Source organism: Schistocerca piceifrons, chromosome 1, assembly GCF_021461385.2.
Source record: "Schistocerca piceifrons isolate TAMUIC-IGC-003096 chromosome 1, iqSchPice1.1, whole genome shotgun sequence".
Taxonomy (NCBI): domain Eukaryota; kingdom Metazoa; phylum Arthropoda; class Insecta; order Orthoptera; family Acrididae; genus Schistocerca; species Schistocerca piceifrons.
Window position 1 is genome coordinate 429,048,596 of NC_060138.1, and position 22,733 is coordinate 429,071,328.

The 22,733-nt window shown below is 38.9% G+C and overlaps 1 protein-coding gene across 2 annotated transcripts in view; it reads left to right on the forward strand.

Moving 5' to 3' along the window:
• The window catches only part of LOC124790162 (leucine carboxyl methyltransferase 1), a 63,652-nt gene that overhangs the window by 26,930 nt on the left and 13,989 nt on the right, over positions 1–22,733 (forward strand). Inside the window, exons 4-5 of one of the 2 annotated variants that reach the window (XM_047257763.1) lie at positions 2,359–2,468; positions 20,082–20,717. In XM_047257763.1, the coding sequence (XP_047113719.1) occupies positions 2,359–2,468; positions 20,082–20,136 (165 nt within the window). In that variant the 3' untranslated portion in view covers positions 20,137–20,717. Of the gene's footprint in view, positions 1–2,358; positions 2,469–20,081; positions 20,718–22,733 lie in introns of those variants that run through there. The other variant, XM_047257762.1, reaches the window with a different exon arrangement.

Consider the following 22,733-nt stretch of genomic DNA (forward strand, 5'->3'; position numbering starts at 1 on the left):
TCACTGTGCATGTGTCTGACTAGTAGGCATTCCTCACCAGGTTATGCTGCTACTGCCTGGACAGATGTGGTAGTAGGCCAGTGATCATAATATTCTGGGTGATAAGTGGATATGTAAGGGGGCAGCGAAATGAAAAATAGACATGTTAAAAAGCAAGTAATCTGTTTATTATTTTAAAAATAATCACCATTCTGGTACCATGCGCCGCGGAATTTGAATCCACGCCAGACGTCATGGACGTTGAAGACCCATAGAGGTCTCTGCACCATCACGCCGTAAGCTGTGGCGGCATGCGCCTCCTGGCCCGCTTTTAGTGTGAGGACGCCACAGTTGAACACTTGGTCCCAGCGGCCAATAGCGGCGCCTCTGATAGCGTACTTAAGCGCCGGCCTCTCGCTCAGCCAGTCAGTCAAATCTCGCTTACGTCGGTTTACGCCTGGCTTTGCGCTAGACTGCTTACTTCCTGGTTTGTGTACGAGTGGACGTGTTTGTTTCCTTGTGACTCTGTTGTTTGGTCTTGTTGTATTCATTCTGTCCTTCGTTGGTCGTGTCCGTCCTCTTCCGTTGTGTTGTTGTTTGCGGGCCTCTCCGCGGGTCCCGCCGCGCTTTCCGTCATTGCTACCCCACGACCGTCCTGGTCGCAGTTACAACAACCATTACTGTTGATACATTTAGCCCATTGTGAGACAAGATGATCAGTACTTTCGTGGTAAAATTTTTGGAGTCGCATATGGAACCCTGATTGTACCCAGGGTACCATCTCTTCATCCGAAGCAAATCGACGACCGCAAATGTGTTTCTTTGGGGCTCCAAAAATATTAAAGTCACATGGGGAGCAATTGGGACTATGGAGGATATGTGAGGGCTTCCCAAAGAAACATACTCGAAACAACATTGTCATCAAGTGGCCAGGCCTACGTGTTGCGAAGTTTGTTTTGCCTTCACTGCAGTAGTTTCTTTGGGAAGCCCTTACACGTTCTCCATACAGTCCCTGTCTCTCCCCAAGCAATATTAATATTTTTGGATTATTGGCCCAATTTATGCTTCTTACATTAGTTCATTTGTATATGGCTGTTGATGTCACATATTTGTTTTAGGTGGTGTCTTCTTGGCTTTCTTTGACAACTCAGGCAGTTACAGGTTGACACACATCTGTGGGTGGACAGTGCACCACAGTGCAGCTTGGTCTTTTAATGCACACAGATCATTGTCAGAATTACAGAAGTGACAAATAATCTTGCGAAATGTGCTTCATAGGACAGATTTATTTACCTTCTCCTTGTTACCTCGTAATGTAGGTTGTGAGACCTGCATCCACTTTCTCTGTTTTTCCTCCATTCTCTCTCCTCCCTGACGAAGGAACAAATTTCTGAAAAGGTAGGTGTGTGTGTGTGTGTGTGTGTGTGTGTGTGTGTGTGTGAGGGGGGGGGGGGGGGAGAGAGAGAGAGAGAGAGAGAGAGAGAGAGAGAGAGAGAGAGAGAGAGAGAGAGAGAGAGAGAGAGACTGTAATTAGGTAAGTACTGGTCAGCTCATTTGTCTGCTTTTACATTATTCACGTTTCTGTGTGGAATTTTCCTTTTAATCAGTTATGCAAATTCAATCGAATACTTAAAAATACAGAATTGTAGATATCTTTCTCCTCCTCCTCCTCCTCCTCCTCTCCAGAGTAGAAACTCAAAATCCAGCAGTCAGTCTGTCATTTCACCCTTGTTCCTATACTTAGCTCAAATTTTCCACTACACTGCCTTTTCTTTTTGGTGTCAGTCCATCCACAGATACACTTCTTTAAGTATTTTTATATTTTTTTCATGTATATCATTCAATTTACTATAATTTTTTTTACACCTTTTCTTGTGTATTTTGCTCTTGACTTAATTTCCTCCAAATTTTATCTGTTGGGGCTTTTTTAATTGCCCTTACAACCTATCCCTCTGACATTGAACCTTTGTTAATCACCACATTCTGGCGCACATGAGTGTTTGACACAATAGCATTTGGTTTATTGTTTATCCTCATGCTGAAGTCAAAGGACTTTTGAGATATGTCACTAAATTTTAGTTACTTCTGTGTCTTCAGCATTTGTAATAAATTTGATATTATGTTGTCCACTATTACATCTGAATGACTAAGAATTGTTTAGGAAAATGTTTTACAAAATCTCAATGTGTATTTGTTTGCATTTGTTGAATTTAGCTAACAGTTCGTTGGTGAGTTAAAAAAAAAAGTAGTTTTTACTACTGTGCAAACCAAACAAGTAGTACAAAATATCAGTTTATTGTATCAACAGTAGTCCAAATGGCACTTCCATTTTTTTCTGTTGCCCATATACATTATTTTAGTATAATTGTAATTCTACAGGTGAATATGTCTGACAAATTTGGGGAGGTGATGCTTTCAAATTTACGATCAAGAGGCTGTCTCCTTGCAGGTGTTGCAATGTGCCAAAGTCTCGAAACTCAAAAGAAAAGGTATGACTATGATTATCATACTCAATTGGTAATAGGCTATTTGTTCCAGAAATATTGTTATGATATTGCTTTTCTCTTTGGTGAGATATATTCTGTTTTCTTTATATACAAATAAATACTTGTATCATACATGAGGGCCTATTGCATGTGGCATACAAGAAATAAAAGCTGTCAAACTTAAATTTGGGACATTCTTGTGTCATGACATGTGAAACGCTAATTTCAGAACCAGAAATGTAAGTTATAATTGGATTGAATCTACATTTTAATAATGGCTGGTGTACCATGTGGCTTTAAGTTGTTACCCACAGGCATTTAGGCGACTAACTTCCTGGCTTCTTGTCTTCTCATCCACAGCAGGATACTTAAGAGGGCAAAATATGTAACAAAGTTTATACAGTTCATTCAGATGGCATGTGCAACATATGTCCCCTTAGAGTCAGGTGATGTTACAGCACACTGCCCACAGATAGAAGTGTCAAATCTATAATAAAGAAAGGATCAGCAAGTGTAAATACTGCAAAGTCATATTACACCATGAAGTAGGAAAATGAACTGCAACATGTATGCATAAGAATAGATATGATTGCATTTTAGGTCCATACTGGAGGGCACAATACTCTTTCCTTTTCAACATTCCCTTACATAACTGTATTCCCCAAACTTCAATTTTTATTTTTCATGCTTTTCTACAGCCAGAGTCGGAGCTGCTTGGGTATGTAAGGGACGTCAGATTTTTGTGGCAACTTTTGTAATATATGAATGTTGCAGTACACCAGAAATTTACTAATAGGAAAATTTCTTTGAGATATAAATAGTTTTCCAGAATGAGATTTTCATTCTGCAGCGGAGTGTGCGCTGATATGAAACTTCCTGGCAGATTAAAACTGTGTGCCCGACCAAGTCTCGAACTCAGGACCTTTGCCTTTCGCAGGCAAGTGCTCTACCATCTGAGCTACCGAAGCACAACTCACGCCCGGTCCTCACAGCTTTACTTCTGCCAGTATCTCGTCTCCTACCTTCCAAACTTTACAGAAGCTCTCCTCGCAAGTTCGAGTCTCGGTCGGGCACACAGTTTTAATCTGCCAGGAAGTTTCATAAATAGTGTTATACAGAAAATATTTCATAATTTTATTACACATGTTGTTACTAATTTTTATTTTCAGTTACAGAACAAGGAACTCATTGTTTCGCTAGACCAAGAGTTTTGGTCTGTTGTCGAATTTTTTATTTTGAAAGCAAAAAACTTATGTCATCACCATTATTTACATTTAAAAATATATATTTTTACCTCTATAAATTACCTGTACTACAAACCAACCTATGTAATGACCAGTGAGTTAATGCTCCACCTGTGCTTCTCACACACGTGCACACGCCCACACACACATATCCCCTTTTTCTGTAACTACCAATGAGAAGCTTTTACTTTGACTTGTGAATGTGTAGTAGAGAGGCACCCACAGGCCGTACGCTGCCTGTCATTGATCTGGTGATGGACCACCCCACACCATTCCTTTTGCAAATTTTTATTTTTTAAATTTTTTTCTCATCTTTCAGCCCCCCCTCTCTCCGGAAAAAGGAGGGTGTGGTCACTTGCAGAACCTAATTCTTTTGAATCGCTGGCATTAGGACAGGATGATCCAAGTTCAGATTAATAACTTGTTGTGTGGCATGTTATTTTTTGAACTTGAACAACAAAGCAGTCATGGCAACAACAGTTGCACTTGGGCCATTGTTCAGTTGTCAATGGCTTGTGTATTTCACAGTACATACCTTTCATCAGCGAGCATCATCAACCTAATTAGTGCTTTGAATTTTTTGTGATGAAGGCAAACCACAATTTTATGTATTTCTGTGAATGTGTGAGCATTTACTTCATAATCATGCATCAAAAATATTATAACAAAATTTTATATGTAGTCATCCTTATGCACAAAAATTCAGAATATCTGGACTGGACCGAAATATGTTTCTGTGTAGTTAATAAATTATACCATTTGTCATTAACCCCATCCTCTTTTTTTTTATGGCCCTTACATAAACAACTACAAAACAAAGCCTATCACAAACATAGTTTATGGGCCCAGCACTGCACTTAATGCATACAGTTGTCTCCGGTAAGTAAAATGCACAAAAATAATGTTGATTTTCTTTTCCACTGAAAATGTGAATGTAAAAATAGGAAGATTAACAAACTTTGCTACTTTTTTGCATATTGCAGATGTTTTTTTGTGATGTGTACACATTTCTCCCATCTGAGGACTAGGGCTAGGGCAAGAATGCAACATTTGGTGAAGCACGCAGGAAAGATGGAAGAGATGCCTTCCATACTCATATCTACAATTGCCACTTTTGTTGCTCAGACTTGTCGATCATATTCAAAGTGTATGTTGTTGTTAGTGGTGCAGATGAAAATGTTTTAATGTCATATCCTTTTTGTTTCAGTTTACCCTAGAATAATGTAGCTTCATGTTGATAGTTGAAAATTGTCATCTCCCAGCCCCTTGATCACATCTGACACTTAATGAACCAGTTTCATGAATACTTAAAGGCTCTCTATGTTCATCTCAGAATTTACCTCTGAATCTTAAATCTCGTATGTTTCACTTGCAGTTATGAGAAATCCTAGATGACCTGTGAAAATGTGAACAACCAGCTCAGGAACCTAGAACCATTAATGGTTCAGTGAATCATCTTGGTTGGCTCGAGAATTGCCCTTTATTGGTTGAATAAGGAGGGATAAAAATACAGGGGCTAGAGGTAGCAAAATTTAAACCACAGTATGCAGCTATGTTAAGAACACCATCCTTAGTAGGAACTTCCCCATTTTCCCCTTAGAAACAATGTGAAGAATAAAAGTAATGCTGAGAGAAAAAAAATCAATGATTAAACAACTACATCAGTCTCAAGCTACTACTACTACTACTACTACTAGTAGTAGTAGTAGTAGTATCATCATCATTGTCATCTATAAGATATTGAGATTTTAAAATGAACCTAACTAATAATGGTTAGTGTAATCCAGTGATACTTCACTGAATACAGATACTTATGGAGTAATTGAGGCTTCTAATACAGTTAATGCTTGTTTACTACTGACACAGTTTTTTTTGGAAAACATCAACATTATATTTCTGATGTGGTTCAGAGTAGTGATAGTAATTTCCAAACACTCCATGCAAGCTTTAAAGGTTCCTGTAAACAATCAAATAGTTTCTCGAACTTCACTAGTTTGTTAAATTACTTGACAGTGTGAAGCTTTGTTTGTAAAACACAGACTGTGTTTTATAGGTATTTTGATTGATGGTGTATTTATCGAGATGGTGGACGTTGTTTGTGCTGATGTTGCACCATACAACTTTAATGAGAAACACTTTTTATTACAGTTTATCTCACTGTTGTGGGTTTCCACAGTTGTGGAAATTACAGATAAGGATACAACAAAAGAATAGTGGCAATCACCAAAATAGTAGAGGTGTTGGGTCTTTCCCAGTTGTAAATTAGGCAGGAAGATGTTAACAAGAAAATGAATATTCTACACACAACATACAAGTGGGCGTGCCATAAGATAAAAATATCGAAGCTCTCTGGTTTTTCCATGGAGGATGTGTTTGTTCCCATGTTATTGCATTTTAATGAATCTTCAGTAGAGGACCTAGTTGAAGAGAATAGATTTTCACACAACTGTGTCTTCTGTTTCAACATAAGTGTAAAGTAATTCTAACAAGTAAAATAAGTTTGCCTGTCCATTTGGAGATAGTTGATGTTACCACCAGATTTCAAGTGTAATGTTTCCTTTAGCACACATTTATGTATGTATTTATCTCACAATTTGAGCCATTCCCTGGACCAGAAGCTCATTTCCTTTCTCTTATTTATACACAGTGCTGAAGTCAATGCAAGAAATGGTTTGTTTGTATTGGTAGCTGTTCCTAATAGCACCAAAATACTTCACAATTCACAGTGTGAAAGGTGCGTCAAAAGTGTATTTAAATTTGACAGTCTTTGTTGGTACATATGCGCACTTGTTTGACAGTTACCAGTGGTCTTAAGGTTGCTGTAGCTTTCAAACACTGCTACTCGGTAGAGGACTGCCGTCTTTGCAGAAGTAAAGAGGAAGGAAAAACTTGACTTCTGTAGTAGTAACACACATTTATACTGGTGATAAACCATGTGAAGAAACTCAAGTTTTTAACATGTGGTACATACTTTTACTAAATACTCTTAATGTATTGATCACATTTTTGCTTGATATAACAAAATAGAATAGTAATTACTAGGTGAGGCACACAGCAACTGTGGTTACCTTAAGTCAGTTGAGCTGAACGAACCATTGAACTATAATCCGCTCACTAAAAATTGCAATTTTACAAATTTCTGAATGGAAATTCCTAATGTATCTCTGATCTGTTATCTACAGGAAAGGTTTTCAAGTTTGTAAGCTGATGTTTCTTATTCAGTTAGCTCCTAAATGCTAGTCTACATCGACATAGATTGGTGACAAACAGGGAGTTGAATCTGGGTCCCAGAATCAAGTCCTAGTCTTCAGTACAGTTTTGATCTGTCAAAATTTCAAATCAATACACACACTACTACAGAGTGAAAATTCATCATGGATATATATTGTTTTAAAATCACAAAAATTTGTCCTACAAATAACAATTGATTCACAAGAGTTGTATTTACACATCCGTAAAGGAATACTTTTAACTCTGCAGAGGAGTTTGTGGTATTTTGAAACTTCTTGGCAGATCAGATTAAAATTGTGTCGTGGGCTGAGGCTGAAACTCAGAACTTTACCTTTTTTCCAGGAATGGTAGTTGTGCTAGACATACATGAGATCTTCAATGAAGTTTGGAAATTAGGAGAGAGGTGCTGGCAGATGTAATTTTGTGGGGAAAGGTTGTGAGTTTTGCCTCATAGGTCTGTTGGTAAGTGCATTACCTGCAAAAGACAAGATTTCAGATTCAAGTCCTGGTCCAGTGTATGGTTTTAATCTATTAGGAAGTTCCACATTTCAAGTGGAGTTTTTATTGGAGCAAATGTGAAAGTCTCATATAGCTTGGCAAGCTGCAAATACAATGTATCAGGACATTTTACTGTCAGAGTAAAGAACTTATATCCACTTTCATTCGATAAATGTGCCTCTCTGTTAGGGAGATTCTGTTGATGTCCCAGAAGTTGTTCCTGTTAAATTCCACAGTTTGCACCATTTGGAGTTGCTGTTTTGGGAACAGTCTGTACTCGCATCTAGACCTCAGATCTCCGTCATTTAATGCAAGAAGCTTCAAAAGACATGCAGTAGCTCATCTCAGTCATACACAAACACCTAATAATGGTTGACAAGAGATAAAGAAATGAAATCAAATTTCATTTTGAAACTTCCTGGCAGATTAAAACTGTGTGCCCGACCGAGACTCGAACTCGGGACCTTTCGAGTCTCGGTCGGGCACACAGTTTTAATCTGCCAGGAAGTTTCATATCAGCGCACACTCCGCTGCAGAGTGAGAATCTCATTCTGGAAATTTCATTTTGTTGATGGGGTTAACAGTGTAAAATTAAGCAGTCATTGGCCCAAGAATTGTTTTCAACATCTCAATAATTTAGGTAGTATATCCTATTGAATTGTTATACCCATCCCCTCCTCCAAGCAGACCTATTCTACGGGTCCACGTAATGAGACTATGTAGTAGTACATGGAATTTGAATCATTGCGCAACTGGAATTTTAGCCATAAACATCATACAGATTGGCAACCACCAATAAGAAAGATAATTTTATACATTTGAAAAGAGAAGTGCAGAGACCGTGCTGAATGCTGAAGTCTGTCCTTGCAAAGCAGTGTAATGGTGTCATAAGGAGATGTGTTACACTTGTTTTAGCTCACCTCAACATAAGCTTCTATTGAGGAAGAAAAACTGTACGCACTATAATAAACTACTGGTCAGTTTTCAACACTTGATTAGATTTATGCGAGGAAAAGTTTTCCTCCCAAGCCAAGATGGTTATTGAATATCAAGCAATGAAAAGCCCAGAATGGAATAAAAAAATTTTTATGAAAAGGATAAATTGCTGTTCACCATGTAGAGGAGGCATGAGTCGCAGACAGGCACAATGAAGAGACAGCTAAACAATCCAGCTTTTGAACAGAAAAATTCTCCTTTGACAGTAGAAAAAACACCACACACACACACACACACACAGAGAGAGAGAGAGAGAGAGAGAGAGAGAGAGAGAGTTAACGAACATTGCGCTCTCATTTAAATATATGGCCAAAAGAGTCAGCCTACAGAAATTGTGAAACGAACCCTGTCGTCCAGGACCGTGTGCCACCAAGGGCACAGATTTGCCATTATATGGGGAAACTCACAGGCATCTATTGTCTATTGAAGCCTAAGCGCTGTAGTGTGCAAGTGAGACAGACGAGAACCTACATCATAGGAAAACCCAGTAGAAGCCGTTTGTGGCCAGGGAGACATAGCAGTGTAAAATATGGCGGACCTAAGATCGGGCATAAAGGGAAACATTTATGAAAAATATTTAATTCTGTAGTAAAGCAGGGAATCAAGCCACAGTAATTTTAATCTGCCATCCTCCATTAATTTTCATGGTGATCCCAATAAAACTTGAATACTGATCATATCTAGAACAGTTTAGGATTTACTGTTAAAGTGAAATTAACAAGTTTTGTAACAAAGACCTGAATGCTAAAATCTGAACGCTTTGGTTGATCTTAATGATCGACATTTCAAATAGAAGTGCATCATTAAAATGACAAATGTTGTGAAGACCAACTCTGTAACATTATTTGTTTAAAAGATATAGTAAATTTAAATTATCAGTATGTACTGTTAAGCATTAGATCATCATTTCCTCCACACAGAACACATTGAACAACGACAGCATGACACCTTATTGAATCATTAGGTAATAGAATATTTGTTGAAGTTTAGTGCAAAATAGTTACTTTTGTTATTTATTTATCAGAAAGCACATTGGTGCAAGGCTACTGGCTGTAGCATTCAAAGCTAAGAAGGAAATTGTGTTGGTTTTATGTAAAAGAATTTAATGTTAATTATGTAATGGATATTATTGTTACTTTATTTAGAACGTGAAAGTAGTCAAGCTTTGATTATTTAAATGTGTTAAAATGTAAAATAATGTAGAATAAGCTGTAGCCAATCAGATGGACAGCTTCAGGAAAGGGAACTGCCCTAGTCAGTTGAGCGAGGATACTTGGCGCACAGGAAACACAGCCGGGGATGGGCAGAGAGAGTGGTGGTGCAGACGCAAATGCAGTCAGTTTGGCTGGAGACACCAAAGTCACAGTTCGGATGCAGACGCGAAAGCGCATGGTCGATCTTTAGGCAGGTAGGAAGTGGAACGACTTAGAAAATTTCACATCGTGTGGAATCGTGGAACTTAGTCTCTGAGCGGTGAGCAGCTGCACGCCTGGTGTGAACTCTTAACTTTTCGTGTTGATAACTTGTATTTCACAATGAGATTGTGAATGATCGAACTGTCTCAAAAGGATATACGCTCGAGTGTAAGGGTAATTCTAAATACGACCACTTTCGCTATTAGTTTGCTTTCTGAATAAACATTATTATAACCAATTCACAACTGTGTAGCCTACATCATTTATTGGTCGTTAATTTAGCGCCCGATATTATTATTACTGTTGTTATATGTTAGATCAACATTGTATGGTTCATACAACCTCGCAAACTTGCCGTCAGCCAGACAATTTAACAGAGGGGTCACAAGTGTCTGATTTAGGGCATGTAATGCGACACATGCGGTTCAAACCCCTAGACGAGTCTGAGCCAAGACATGTCGATGAAGACGAACCGCATGTGAGCACAAACAACTTTGGCACAACATTCACACAAGCACAAAACACACACACACACACACACACACACACACACACACACACACGTATGGCCACTGTCTCCAGCCGCTGGACCCTGATAGTTAAGTTGGGCCAAGGATAGTGGCAATGTGTGTGAGCGCTTTAATAGCGAATGTGTGTTTTTTCTTTTCAGGAAGGAGGACTTTTCTGTGTGAAAGCTGAAATGTTTAACAATCTCTTCATTGTGCCTGTCTGACTCAGTGCCTCTTCTAAGTGCTGAGCACTAATATCTCCTTTTCATGATATTATTGTTATAGATTATGAAGGATATGCCATTTACATGGCTGGTTTTAGGTTGCACATGCATTGTAGCACTTAACTATGCAGTCCTGTATTAGCAATAGGTGCTCCTATTTTATAACTGTATTATTTTGTTTCTCTGTATCGTGCATATGTGTTCTGATAAGTAAGATCCAGTTGACAAGTAGTTCTGGAAGTGCTGTCATTTTGCAGAAGAGCAAAGAGTGAGGACCAAAAGTTTCAGCTTTTCCTTGCAAAGTTATTATTAAAAACCTTGTAACTTCTACTATATGCTCAAGTCCTTTTACCAGATTATAATTTTTATTATTTTCCCCCTCCCATCTGCTTGACAGAATTAATGTGCCCACCCATTTTGCTCGGTGCTAACAATGCAATTGTACTTCTCTTGCATATCAGAATGTCTTCACATCATGGTAGACTAGTATTACCATTCATCCAGTCATTGAAACCTGCTTTGATCAAGATGGGTATGTATTGGAGACTCATAACTTTACCAAAAAAACGACATAAACTAGCTATACTTTGTGAATGTTAGAGGCAACTCCTTTCGTGATAACATTGTTAAGTTTCTTCTTTTTCTGTTTCTGGCTATAACTCATTTCATTTTCACTTTTGGACCCAGTGAATTCACAATTTGTTCGGACATCCTTTTGCAGTCGAATACTGTGTTACATTTTCATCTAATTTTGAAAGCCATTCTCCTGTGTGAACTGTTGCTGTTCTTCTTGTAAAGGAGAGCACTCACCAAACAGCAGAACCATTGAGTCGTCAATAGGCACACACAAAAGAGGAAAAGAAGTTGCTGGCTTTCAGAATAAGTGAGCTAGGGATGGGTGACAGTTGCTTGGGCTAGGTGTGTGATATGTTACAGAAGGCTTCCACCAATTGTGTGACTCCTCTCCTATACATCCTAGAAGTCCAGCATAACCTACAATTCCTACTGACCATGAGAAAAAGATGAAATAACCAATGATGAGACAAAATTCTATGTATAGGAGCATGAACTTTCAGAAGGGTAGTTTGAAAATCTGAGAAGGGAAATGCAAAGGCTCAGTCTATATACAGTGGGGGGTCAATGAATTGAAATGGAAATAAGATAAGGATTTCTAGTCAGGTGTATATAGGTTTATGTCAACAGCAGCAGAAAATGGTATAATGGCAGTAGGTTTCATTATAAATAGGAAAGTATGGCAGAGAGAGAGAGAGAGACAATTTGAACAGTTCAGTGAGAACGTTGTTCTCGTCAGATTCGAAATCAGGACTGGATTGTAAGGCTTACCCAGAAGCAGATCCAGACTCAGATCACAATTTAGTGATGATGAAGAGTAGACTGAAGTTAAAGAGAACCGTATGGAAGAATCAGTGTGGAAGGAAACTGGATACTAAATTACTAAGGAATAATGACATGCATTTTAAGTATGCTAAAGATATGGAATCTTTGATAAGGAATTCCACAGTAAGCTGTTCAGTTGAAGAGTGGACATCTTAAAAAGAGCAGTCACATATGTTGGAAAGATCAGTGAAAGAAGGGAGCACAAAAATGTTCAAGGAAAGATAGGAATACAGCAATATAAATCATTAGGGAATGAAATAAATAGGGAGTGTAGGGAAGTCAAGCTGAAATGGCTGCAGAAAATTCTGAAGACACTGAAGAAATGATTGTCGTAAGGACAGATTCTCGTCAGAAGGACAGATTCAGCATATAGAGATGTCAAAACAACCTTTGAAGAAATTAAAAAGCAAGGGTGGCAACATTAAGAGTGCAATGGGAATTCCACAGTTAGATGCAGAGGAGAGAGAGCGGATAGGTGGAAACAGCACATTGAAGGCCTCTGTGAGGTTTGTCTGATGACATTATGGAAGAAGAAATTTGAGTTGATGTGGAAGAGATAGGGGCTCCAGTATTATAATCAGAAATTAAAAGAACTTTGCAGGACTTGAGATTAAGTAAGGCAGAAGGGATTTCTAAAATTATTGAGGGAAGTGGATTATTCAAGTTGATGTGTAAAATATATGAGACTGGTGACATAACATCAGATTTTCAGAAAAAATATCGTCCTTTCAATTTTGGATATAGCAAGAGCAGATAAGTACAGTAAATGTGGCATAATCGCCTTAACAGCTCATTGCTGAGAAGAACAATACACAGAAGAATGCAAAAGAAAATTAAGGTGGTGTTAGGTGTCGATCAGTTTGGCTTTAGAAAAGATAAAGGCACAGAGAGGCAGCCCCGATGTTGCCCTTAATAATGAAAGCAAGACTGATAAAAAATCAAGACATGTTCATAGGATTTGTGAACCTGTAAAAAACATTTGATAATGTAAAATGGTGCAAGATGTTCAGAATTCTGAGGAAAAATAGGAATAAGTTATAGGGAGAAAAGAGTAATATATGATATGCACAAGAACCAAGAGGTAAGTATAAGAGGGGAGGACCACAAATGAGGTGCTTGGATTAAAAAAACAGTAAGACAGGGATGCAGTAGTATCTTCACTTTTTGTAGTCCTGTTGTCCTCAGTTGCGTAAATATTATGCAATGTTGATAATTTTTACTTTTGGACCATATAATCACAAGGGAATAAGATACGATTTTTGTGTCATACCTGTTTTGCCTTTGTTATTTGCAAGGCTTCTGGCCAGGAATATATGCATATTTTTGCTTATACTATTTGGTTTACATTTTGGAAGTTATATGTTGTGTTCTTGCACCTTTTGCTTTTCTGTGATATAGTAATGATTTAAAGTTCTACTTACAGATTCTGTGGCTGGTGATGTATGTGTTCTTTTTCCTTTGTTAAACCTGTTTTTCATGTGCTTACCACCATTTGAAATTTTGTTTTCACAGCACTTGGAATTGAACACTCATTGTGATGTTATGTTTTGGATGGTGTTGCCAACTGTCAAATACCAACTATTGAATGTGTTTTTGTGATATTGGTGTGTGTGTGTGTGTGTGTGTGTGTGTGGGTGTGTGGAGAGAGAGAGAGAGAGAGAGAGATAGAGAGAGAACTGGTATTTATTTTGACATTACTTAGGTGTTGGAAATTTGGTAATTTGTGATAAGGTCTTATGGGACCGAACTGCTGAGGTCATTGGTCCCTATTAGGTGTTGATATGCGGTTTCTTTTCTTTTTATCATTTCTTTTATTAAGTTTAGTATAGAGTTTGTATTGATCACATTTATTCTCAGCAGTGGCCTCCCAGATGTGGTAATTTTCCTGCATTGATACAGTTTTTCACAGCATCACTGATTTCACTCTTACTGAACAAAACAACTTCCAGTTTGAGGATGAATGATATCTGCAAAGCAATAAACTACCTATGGGATCACCAATATCAGAAACCTTATCCAACATGTTTATCAGTAATTTAGAAAACCAAACCTTTGAAAAGATAGCAACTGATGAAAGATTTAAAATCATACGTTGGTACAAATATGAGGATGACATTATTTGTCTTGTAGACGAGCTGAATGATAAAGTAGATGTACTCCACCTTGAAACTGGCAAAGCACATCAGAATGCAAAAGTTCACACTTGATAAAAGAAAAGAAGATAAAATAAATTTTATTACCATACCACTAATAAAAGTACATGGCAAACATTCCTTTAACAGTTTCGGAAAACCAATGGCCACAGCACAGTAACGCATTCCTCATCTGTCATCCCTACATCCAGTAACTAGCAGCACTAAGACACGTTATATGGAATAAACAGGATTCCACTCAGCAAGACAAATAATGAAAAGAAAGTACGAACGATCATATGGACAGCTGGGAATGATGGGTATGACACACATGAGGTACACAGACTCAATCAAAAACTCAAAATACAAATATGAGACAAACACAACATATCCAAATTGCAGGGAAACACACCCTCCAAACCTACAAATACACACAATACACGTACTTGTTGACATACTACACATACCACTTGTGTGTATACCACTTGTGCACGTAAATTAAAGCACAGAGTGATAAACATCCTTAAAAAAAGTGAGCCTCCATATGGCATATAAAACTGTGCAAATCTTCCAAACAAACTTAAGCCAACCAACAATCAAGGAGGAAAAATTCCAGGGATCAAAAATATGCAAACATCAGTGTCAAAGTTGTGGTGATTCATGCATAAGCATGAAAAGCAGGAATTTTAAATGATTATACAAAGAACATATTAGATATTGAAAGTATGAAACAAACCATTCCATATTGGCAGAGCACTTGAAACACCACACCCACCATCCTACAAACTTGGAACGCGATATGAAAATCGTTAGCATAAACGACGACAGCAAATGCCTTATACCAATGCAGGAAAATAGTCACATCAAGGAAGCAACTGCTGAGAACAACCAGCAGTCAATATAAACTCTCTACTAAACTTAATAGAAGAAATGATAAAAAGAAAAGGAAGTGCTGTGAAAATGAAATTTCCCATGTCAGTAAGCAGACGAACAACTGTAACAAAGGAAAAATGACACATGTATATCAGCATCCATGAAATCTGTTTGTAGAACTTTGATACTATATATCATAAAAAAGTAAAAACTGCCTGAAGTGTTTATAATCTTAATAAAGAATATCCAAAATGTAAATTGAGGGCTGTGAGAAATCTGGAATAAAGGAGAATTGAAGCATTTGAGATGTGGTGCTCCAAAAGAATGTTGAAAATTAGGCGAGCTGATAGGGTCCTCTGCAAATTTGGCAATGAAAGAAACATATGGAAAATGCTGGCAAGGAGGAAGGATATGATGATAGAACATCTGTTAAGAATCAATGAAAAACTTCCATGGTACTCAAGGGAGCTGCAGAAGGTGAAAACTGTAGGGGAAGGCAGAATGGAATACACCCAGTACCCAGCATATAATTGAGGACATTGGATGTGAGGTGAAGGCAGCACCAAACCAGTGAGAAGTCTAATGACTCACAAAAGCCTTTACTCATCTCTAAACCTCCCACCAACTCCAATAGTCAGCTTCAAATGAGCACTCCTCTTGAAGCCCAGTATCATCCAGAACTGGACCAACTTATCCATATCCTTCACCAGGGCTTTGTTTTTCTGTTATCGTTCCCAGAAATAAGGGAAATTCTACCCCTACCCACCAATCCTAAAATGGTATTCTGTCACCCACCCCACACACGTCATCCTGGTGCATCCGTTCACTGCTCCCACTCCCAACCCCATTTCCATTGGGATAACCATCCCTCTGGAAGACTCAGGTGCAATGCCTGCCCAATTCACCCACCCAAATTTCTTACTTCAGTCCTGCCACAAATTTATCCTGTCCCATCAGAGGCTGGCCCACCAATGAAAGCAGCCATCTGATATACCAACTGTGCTGCAATCACTGCACAGCTTCTTTGTTGGCATGACAGTTAACTAGCTGTCCACCAGAATGAATGGCCACTGCCAAACAATGGCCAAGAACAAATTTGACCACCCAGTGTCCCAACATGCGGCAGAGCACAACGTGCTAGAGTTCAGTGGCTGCTTCACAACCCATACCATCTGGATCCTCCCTCTAGCACCAGTTTTTCTGAACTGCACAGATGTGAGTATCCTTGCAACACCCCTTTCGCTCCCACAACCCTCTTGCCCTTAATCTCCGCTAACTCACTGTCCCTGCCCCCTCATCCAACAGTTTTCCCTTTCTCTGTCTTGTCACCCCATCCCAATCCATGCCTTCATGTCTTCTTCATCGCACAGTGGTATATGTGTATCGCATGTCTAGCCCTTAAACTTGGCACTCCTCCCTCCATGATTCCTAGCCAGCAAACCTGCTGCCTCTCTCTGAGCAGTTACCCCTCTTCCTGCCTACCACCTCTCTCCCTCTAACCACCTCCATTCCCTCTGATGCAACCCAAATCCTAGTCCACCTGCTGAAACAGTCCTGGCATTGTTTGTCCATAGGACATACTGTAGATATAGAGGTAGGTAGGTGTGTGTGTGTGTGGGGGGGGGGGGGGGGCACATGAGCGTGGTTGCACTCTAGCTCACCAAAGATTTTATTCAGAAAGCTAATAAATTTTCTTTCTCTTATTTCCTCATTTCTTGAATGATGAAGTTGGGAAATTCTACATGCACTTCTCCATTTCTAAAGCTCTCATTCTGTTTTTACTTCTTTCTGTGAGTTACCAATACTTACTCCTGTAACTCATTATTCGTTCGTTAGTGGATTTTTATAATCACATTTTAACTTTTAAAATCATTTTTGCAGACCAAGATACAGGATTTAATTTATGGATAACTGCTGTTCCATCCCTGATCCTTTGTTGGGTATCTCTGGTACATCTTTGTCATGTGATAAAATATTACCTAAAGTCTTGAAACACTTTCATTTGATGTCCACTGGTGTCCAAGTTAATTTCCTCCTCTCTGCAACATAGGTGTTCTCTCTTCCCAAAATTAATTTCCAAGCCATTTTTTATATTCTTCTGATGGCTTCCTAAGCATGTAAGATATGCCCTTTTCATCATTTGTTGCAATGACTTGATCGTCAGCGTAGAAAAGTGTGTACATACACTGGTTCCCCACTTCAAACCTCATACCCGTGCACTGTCTGCACCAGGAATCAAATGGCTTTTGCACATACATCTTAAAGAATGTGGGAGACAGACAGCATGTGTGTTTCAGTCATTTAGTTATTCTTAAGGCCTCTCTGCAAATTTCCTTCGCCACTTCAGTGATGCAGTCTGCCAACTTCTAGATATATTTCTTACATATATTTTTGGCAATTCTCCAGACCACAGCACCTTGAATAATATCTAAGTTGCACTGTGTGATATGTTTTCTCAAGATCTACGAAGAACACATGATTGCTTAGATTCCTCTCCAATCTCTTCACCAAGATCTGTGTTAGAATAAAGATGTCATCTTTACATTACCGGCCTCTTTGAAAACAACTTCGTTATTCCACTCCAGTTATAATATCCTCCATTCTTGATTTTAATATCTTCTTGTACAGCCTGTTAATTGAACTTATGGCTTGTATGCCATGGCAATTGCTACACTTTTTTGCATCCCTTTTTATATATGGGGCTTACAAATGCTAAGTTCCACTCTGCTGAAAGTCCCTACCCATATCATATACATTTATTGAATGACTTGCTTAGATGTTCATACAGAAAGAATACTTGGGCCATAGCTTAAAAACTCTGTTGGTACACTTCCAGGCCCTGGGGATTTCCCCATCTTCATTTGTGTAGCCACATTCTGTATCTTCTCCATGGTTATTTTTTCTCTTTCTTAACCATTCTGGTTTTCACTCATCTCCTACGATTTTTTCCGTGTTCTCATTTCTTGTGTAAGCAGACTTTTAAAATGCTTCTGACATTGTATCAGACTGATAATCAGCTGGTTTGCTCCTTCTTTTACCTCTTTCCTCAACCCTGTAACCATTTTCCACATTGCTTGTACTTTTGGGTCTCCTGAGCATCAGTCAACTTCCTCGCATTTATCCTCAAAGATTTAATTTTTCCTTTTAAAGATTTCCTTGTCTACTTCTCTGTCCGTTCCGACATCCAAGTCTCTATCCCGTTTGTCCATTGTTCTCAGCCAGTTATTATACATAATCTTTTTTAGATTTACCTATTGTTCAACTCTTTGAGTCCACCCTTGTGGGGGCCACTTTCCTTCTTCTTATTGTTGCCTCAGTGCTTCGAATGCTGCTTCATATGTGCACTTTTCAAGTCCTTGGTACATACGCTTCTCCATTCCTTCTTCTAGATGCCTCAGTTTGTTTACTAACCATAATTTAAAAAGAAATTGTGCAGACTCTTGTTTTAAACTGTCTAAGCTGTATTTCATAGTATCCAATGTCCTCGTGGGAACATTTGCCTCTTTAATTTGTCTGTGTGTTACAACCATTTCTGGATCTCACAAGACCATATTTGTTATTTTGTTGGAATTTTTATTTTGAATAATATAGTCTGTCATTGATCTTTCTGGGAGGACTCTATCATCTTCACTTGTGGATCTGATTGTAAGGAAAGAAACCGTTTAAAATCTTTAGGATAATGTTCACTAATATCATGTAAGATTTCTCTGTTGCCATTTACTGTGTTATTTCCATTACTCCACTGTCAGAAGCCACCACCCACTTTTTCATTAAAATCTCCCATAGATTTTTTTCTTTGCAATTGCTTATGCCCTTTAGCACTCTTGTTAATTTTTTGTAAAACTCATCTTTGACCTTACTGTGAGCATCATTTGTAGGTGCATAGGCTCTGACAATGATTATTTTGCAGCCGTAATTTGATTTTTCCACAGTCATAACTAAAGAAAGAATATTAATGTGCAGAGGCTTTCCAAATTTAACATACGTATTTGGGGTCACGAAATGAAGCAAAATAAGCTCTGTTTGTTGTAACTTTTTGTGAGATATCTACACTTTGCACCTTTTCCCCTTCTTTTCCATGCTTAAGCATCTTTCTCCTCGTTTTTTTCTGCATTTTTAATAGAGTAGGTAGTTTTTTTCACTCCTTGAACAGGATTTTAAGATTTTATGTAATCAGAAATCAACAGTGGTCAGTAAATATTAAAATATAATTTATGGAAAGCACCAGTAATTATTCATACTTCCAGCAGCAGTGGCCAATCTCAGCAACAATAGTCAACCTCAGTAATGATGGCCAACTTGCAGCTGTGAAATCGAATAAAATTTGAACAATGATGCTGCAACAGTTGATATCTAAATTCAATTAGTGCTGGCATGAACTTAACGGTTCCTATCTGTCGACTGTGTACTGCCTTGTTGGCTGTGTGTTTTTACTAGAACATATTTTTCACTACAGAATCATGCTGAAGGTTAAGAAGTAGTAGTAAAGAGCACTTTCAAAAGAATTCAAGGCTAAATTCATCGAAACATGGCACCATTCTGCAAAGTAAATATTGCAGTTGATGACAGCCATTAAAGAAACAGAATAAACCAGCACATCCAGAACAACAAACATTTAAATATTGAACCTCACGAGTTGAAACCTAAGCAAACAGCTCTGATACATGCCTTCACTTCAGGATCTGAAAAGCAGCAGTCATTTAATGAGTTTAGTGTGGATCTTGTCATGGCATTAATCCAGCCAGGAATTCTAATCCACAGGGTAAACAATCCTGCATTCAAATCATTTCTTGAGGCGTACGCAAAAAAGGTAGATACCGAATGAGAGAACTCTGAGAGAAAGTTGCATACAGCTAATTTATGAGAAAGTTTTTGAGGAAATAAGAGGTGATCGGCAAACGTGAAGTGGGATTCATTTTAGAGGAAACTACTAATGAGCTGCAAAGGTATATTTTGAATTTGTTGGTTTTACTATTATCTGGTGAATGAGTAAAACCTATGCTTTGTAAAATGTACCAACTCAAGAAGACAAATGCCTGTAACATAAAGCAATAATTTAGTGACTCACATATGAAACTTCGGCTTCATGCTTTCAGCTTTCCAACAATTGAAAGGCATGTTCCCCAACCTCTACCAAATGACACGGATTGAACACGGTGTATGTCATGTCTGCAAAGTATCAGGGAGAACTAGTGCGGGGTAAATGACTTCACTGCTGTTCTGAATGAGATTCTGGTAAAGGCTCCCGGTCATCAAAATATCAAGAAATGACTGGCTCCACCTGCGACAGTTTCCTTCCATCAGAAGGTAGGATACTTGGAGAAGATGGAAAGTTTTCTTGTGTGAAAGTTTGATAAAATCAAAAACTTCGTATCTGCTCTGTACTCAGTGGACACAGCCACCATCAAGCAGACCCAACAACTAGTCAACAACTAAGACATAGAGCTAGAACTTTTTTCAGAGTGTGGCTACAAGTATTTGCATGATGTGATTCAGAGTTTGGAAGAAGGTATCGAGGAGGAGGAGGAGCAGTAGAAGAAGTTGATGAATGTTAGGGACATCATTGATGGAGTTGCTAAAGACTAATTGAAATTAAATTTGGAGAACAATCCAGATGTGGAGACTTTTTGCAAACTTGACTGAACTTCCTTTACAGGTGCTGAGAAGGTATGCTCCACTGGTTTCTGTAGATGTTGAGCAGAGTTTCTCTGTATATAAGTAGCTATTGAGTTCAAAACACCAGTGACTTAGTGTCAAAAACGTTGAAATGATGTATGTAATCCAATATAATAGAACCCTGTAAATGAAACAAAGAAAGTTAATGTAGCTGGTTTAAACCCAAATAAAGTAATTTCATCAGCACCTTTTTTTGTACGTTTTTGTGTGTATTTTAAGAACCTTTTACCCCTTTTATGACCATAATTTGCACCTTAAAATACACTACTGGCCATTAAAATTGCTACACCAAGAAGAAACGCATATGATAAATGGGTATTCATTGGACAAACATATTATACTAGAACTGACATGTGATTACATTTTCACGCAATTTGGGTGCATAGATCCTGAGAAATCAGTACCCAGAACAACCACCTCCGGCCGTAATAACGGCCTTGATACACCTGGGCATTGAGTCAAACAGAGCTTGGATGACGTGTACAGGTACAGCTGCCCATGCAGCTTCAACACGATACCACAGTTCATCAAGAGTAGTGACTGGCGTATTGTGACGAGCCCATTGCTCAGCCACCATTGACCAGACGTTTTCAGTTGGTGATAGATCTGGATAATGTGCTGGTCAGGGCAGCAGTCAAACATTTTCTGTATCCAGAAAGGCCCATACAGGACCTGCAACATGCGGTCGTGCATTATCCTGCTGAAATGTAGGGTTTCTCAGGGATAAAATGAAGGATAGAGCCACGGGTCGTAACACATCTTAAATGTAATGTCCACTGTTCAAAGTGCCGTCAATGCGAACAAGAGGTGACCGAGACGTGTAACCAATAGCACACCATACCATCATGCCAGATGATACGCCACTATGGCGATGATGAATACACGCTTCCAATGTGCGTTCACCGCAATGTCGCCAGACATGGATGCGACCATCAGGATGCTGTAAACAGAACCTGGATTCATCTGAAAAAATGACGTTTTGCCATTCTTGCACGCAGGTTCGTCGTTGAGTACACCATTGCAGGCGCTCCATCTGCGATGCAGTGTCAAGGGTAACCGCACCCATGGTTTCCGAGCTGATAGTCCATGCTGCTGCAAACGTCATCGAACTGTTCGTGCAGATGGTTATTGTCTTGCAAACGTCTCCATCTGTTGACACAGGGATCCAGACGTGGCTGCACGATCCGCTACAGCCTTGCGGATAAGATGCCTGTCGTCTCGACTGCTAGTGATACGAGGCCGTTGGGATCCAGCACGGCGTTCCGTATTACCCTCCTGAACGCACCGATTCCATATTCTGCTAACAGTCATTGGAACTCGACCAATGCGAGCAGCAATGTCGTGATATGATAAACCGCAATCTCGATAGGCTACAATCCGACCTTTATCAAAGTCGGAAACGTGATGGTACACATTTCTCCTTCTTACACAAGGCATCACAACCACCTTTCACCAGGCAACGCTGGTCAACTGCTGTTTGTGTATGAGAAATCGGTTGGAAACTTTCCTCATGTCAGCACGTTTTAGGTGTCACCACTGGCGCCAACGTTGTGTGAATGCTCTGAAAAGCTAGTCATTTGCATATCACAGCACCTTCTTCCTGTCGGTTAAATTTCGCGCCTGTAGCACGTCATCTTCGTGGTGTAGCAATTTTAATGACCAGTAGTGTACTTTCACTAGTCATGATCCTCTCATCAATTTCCTCCCAGCGTTTGATATCTCTTCTATACTTCTTAGGCATGGATATTAAAATCCCTGTCTTGGCCCTTTCCTCCTTTTTAGTGCCTCTGTAAAAATGAATTAAGCCCGTTATATTTTCATTTCCCTTCCTCTTGTCCTTTGTTTCACAGAGAACACACACATCTATCTAGTGCCTGGAATACTCCTCTTTTCTTTGTGCCCAAACCCTGCAAATCCCACATTGTCATAAACTTTGTTCTTTTCTGTAATCATTTTCTTCTGGATGATGATACAGTTCTGTTATTTTTTCTGGGGATTTTGACTGAGATCTTGAGCCGAAAAAATGTGTGTCACAAATGCTGTGGAGCTGGCCCAATAATTCAAACCCCATC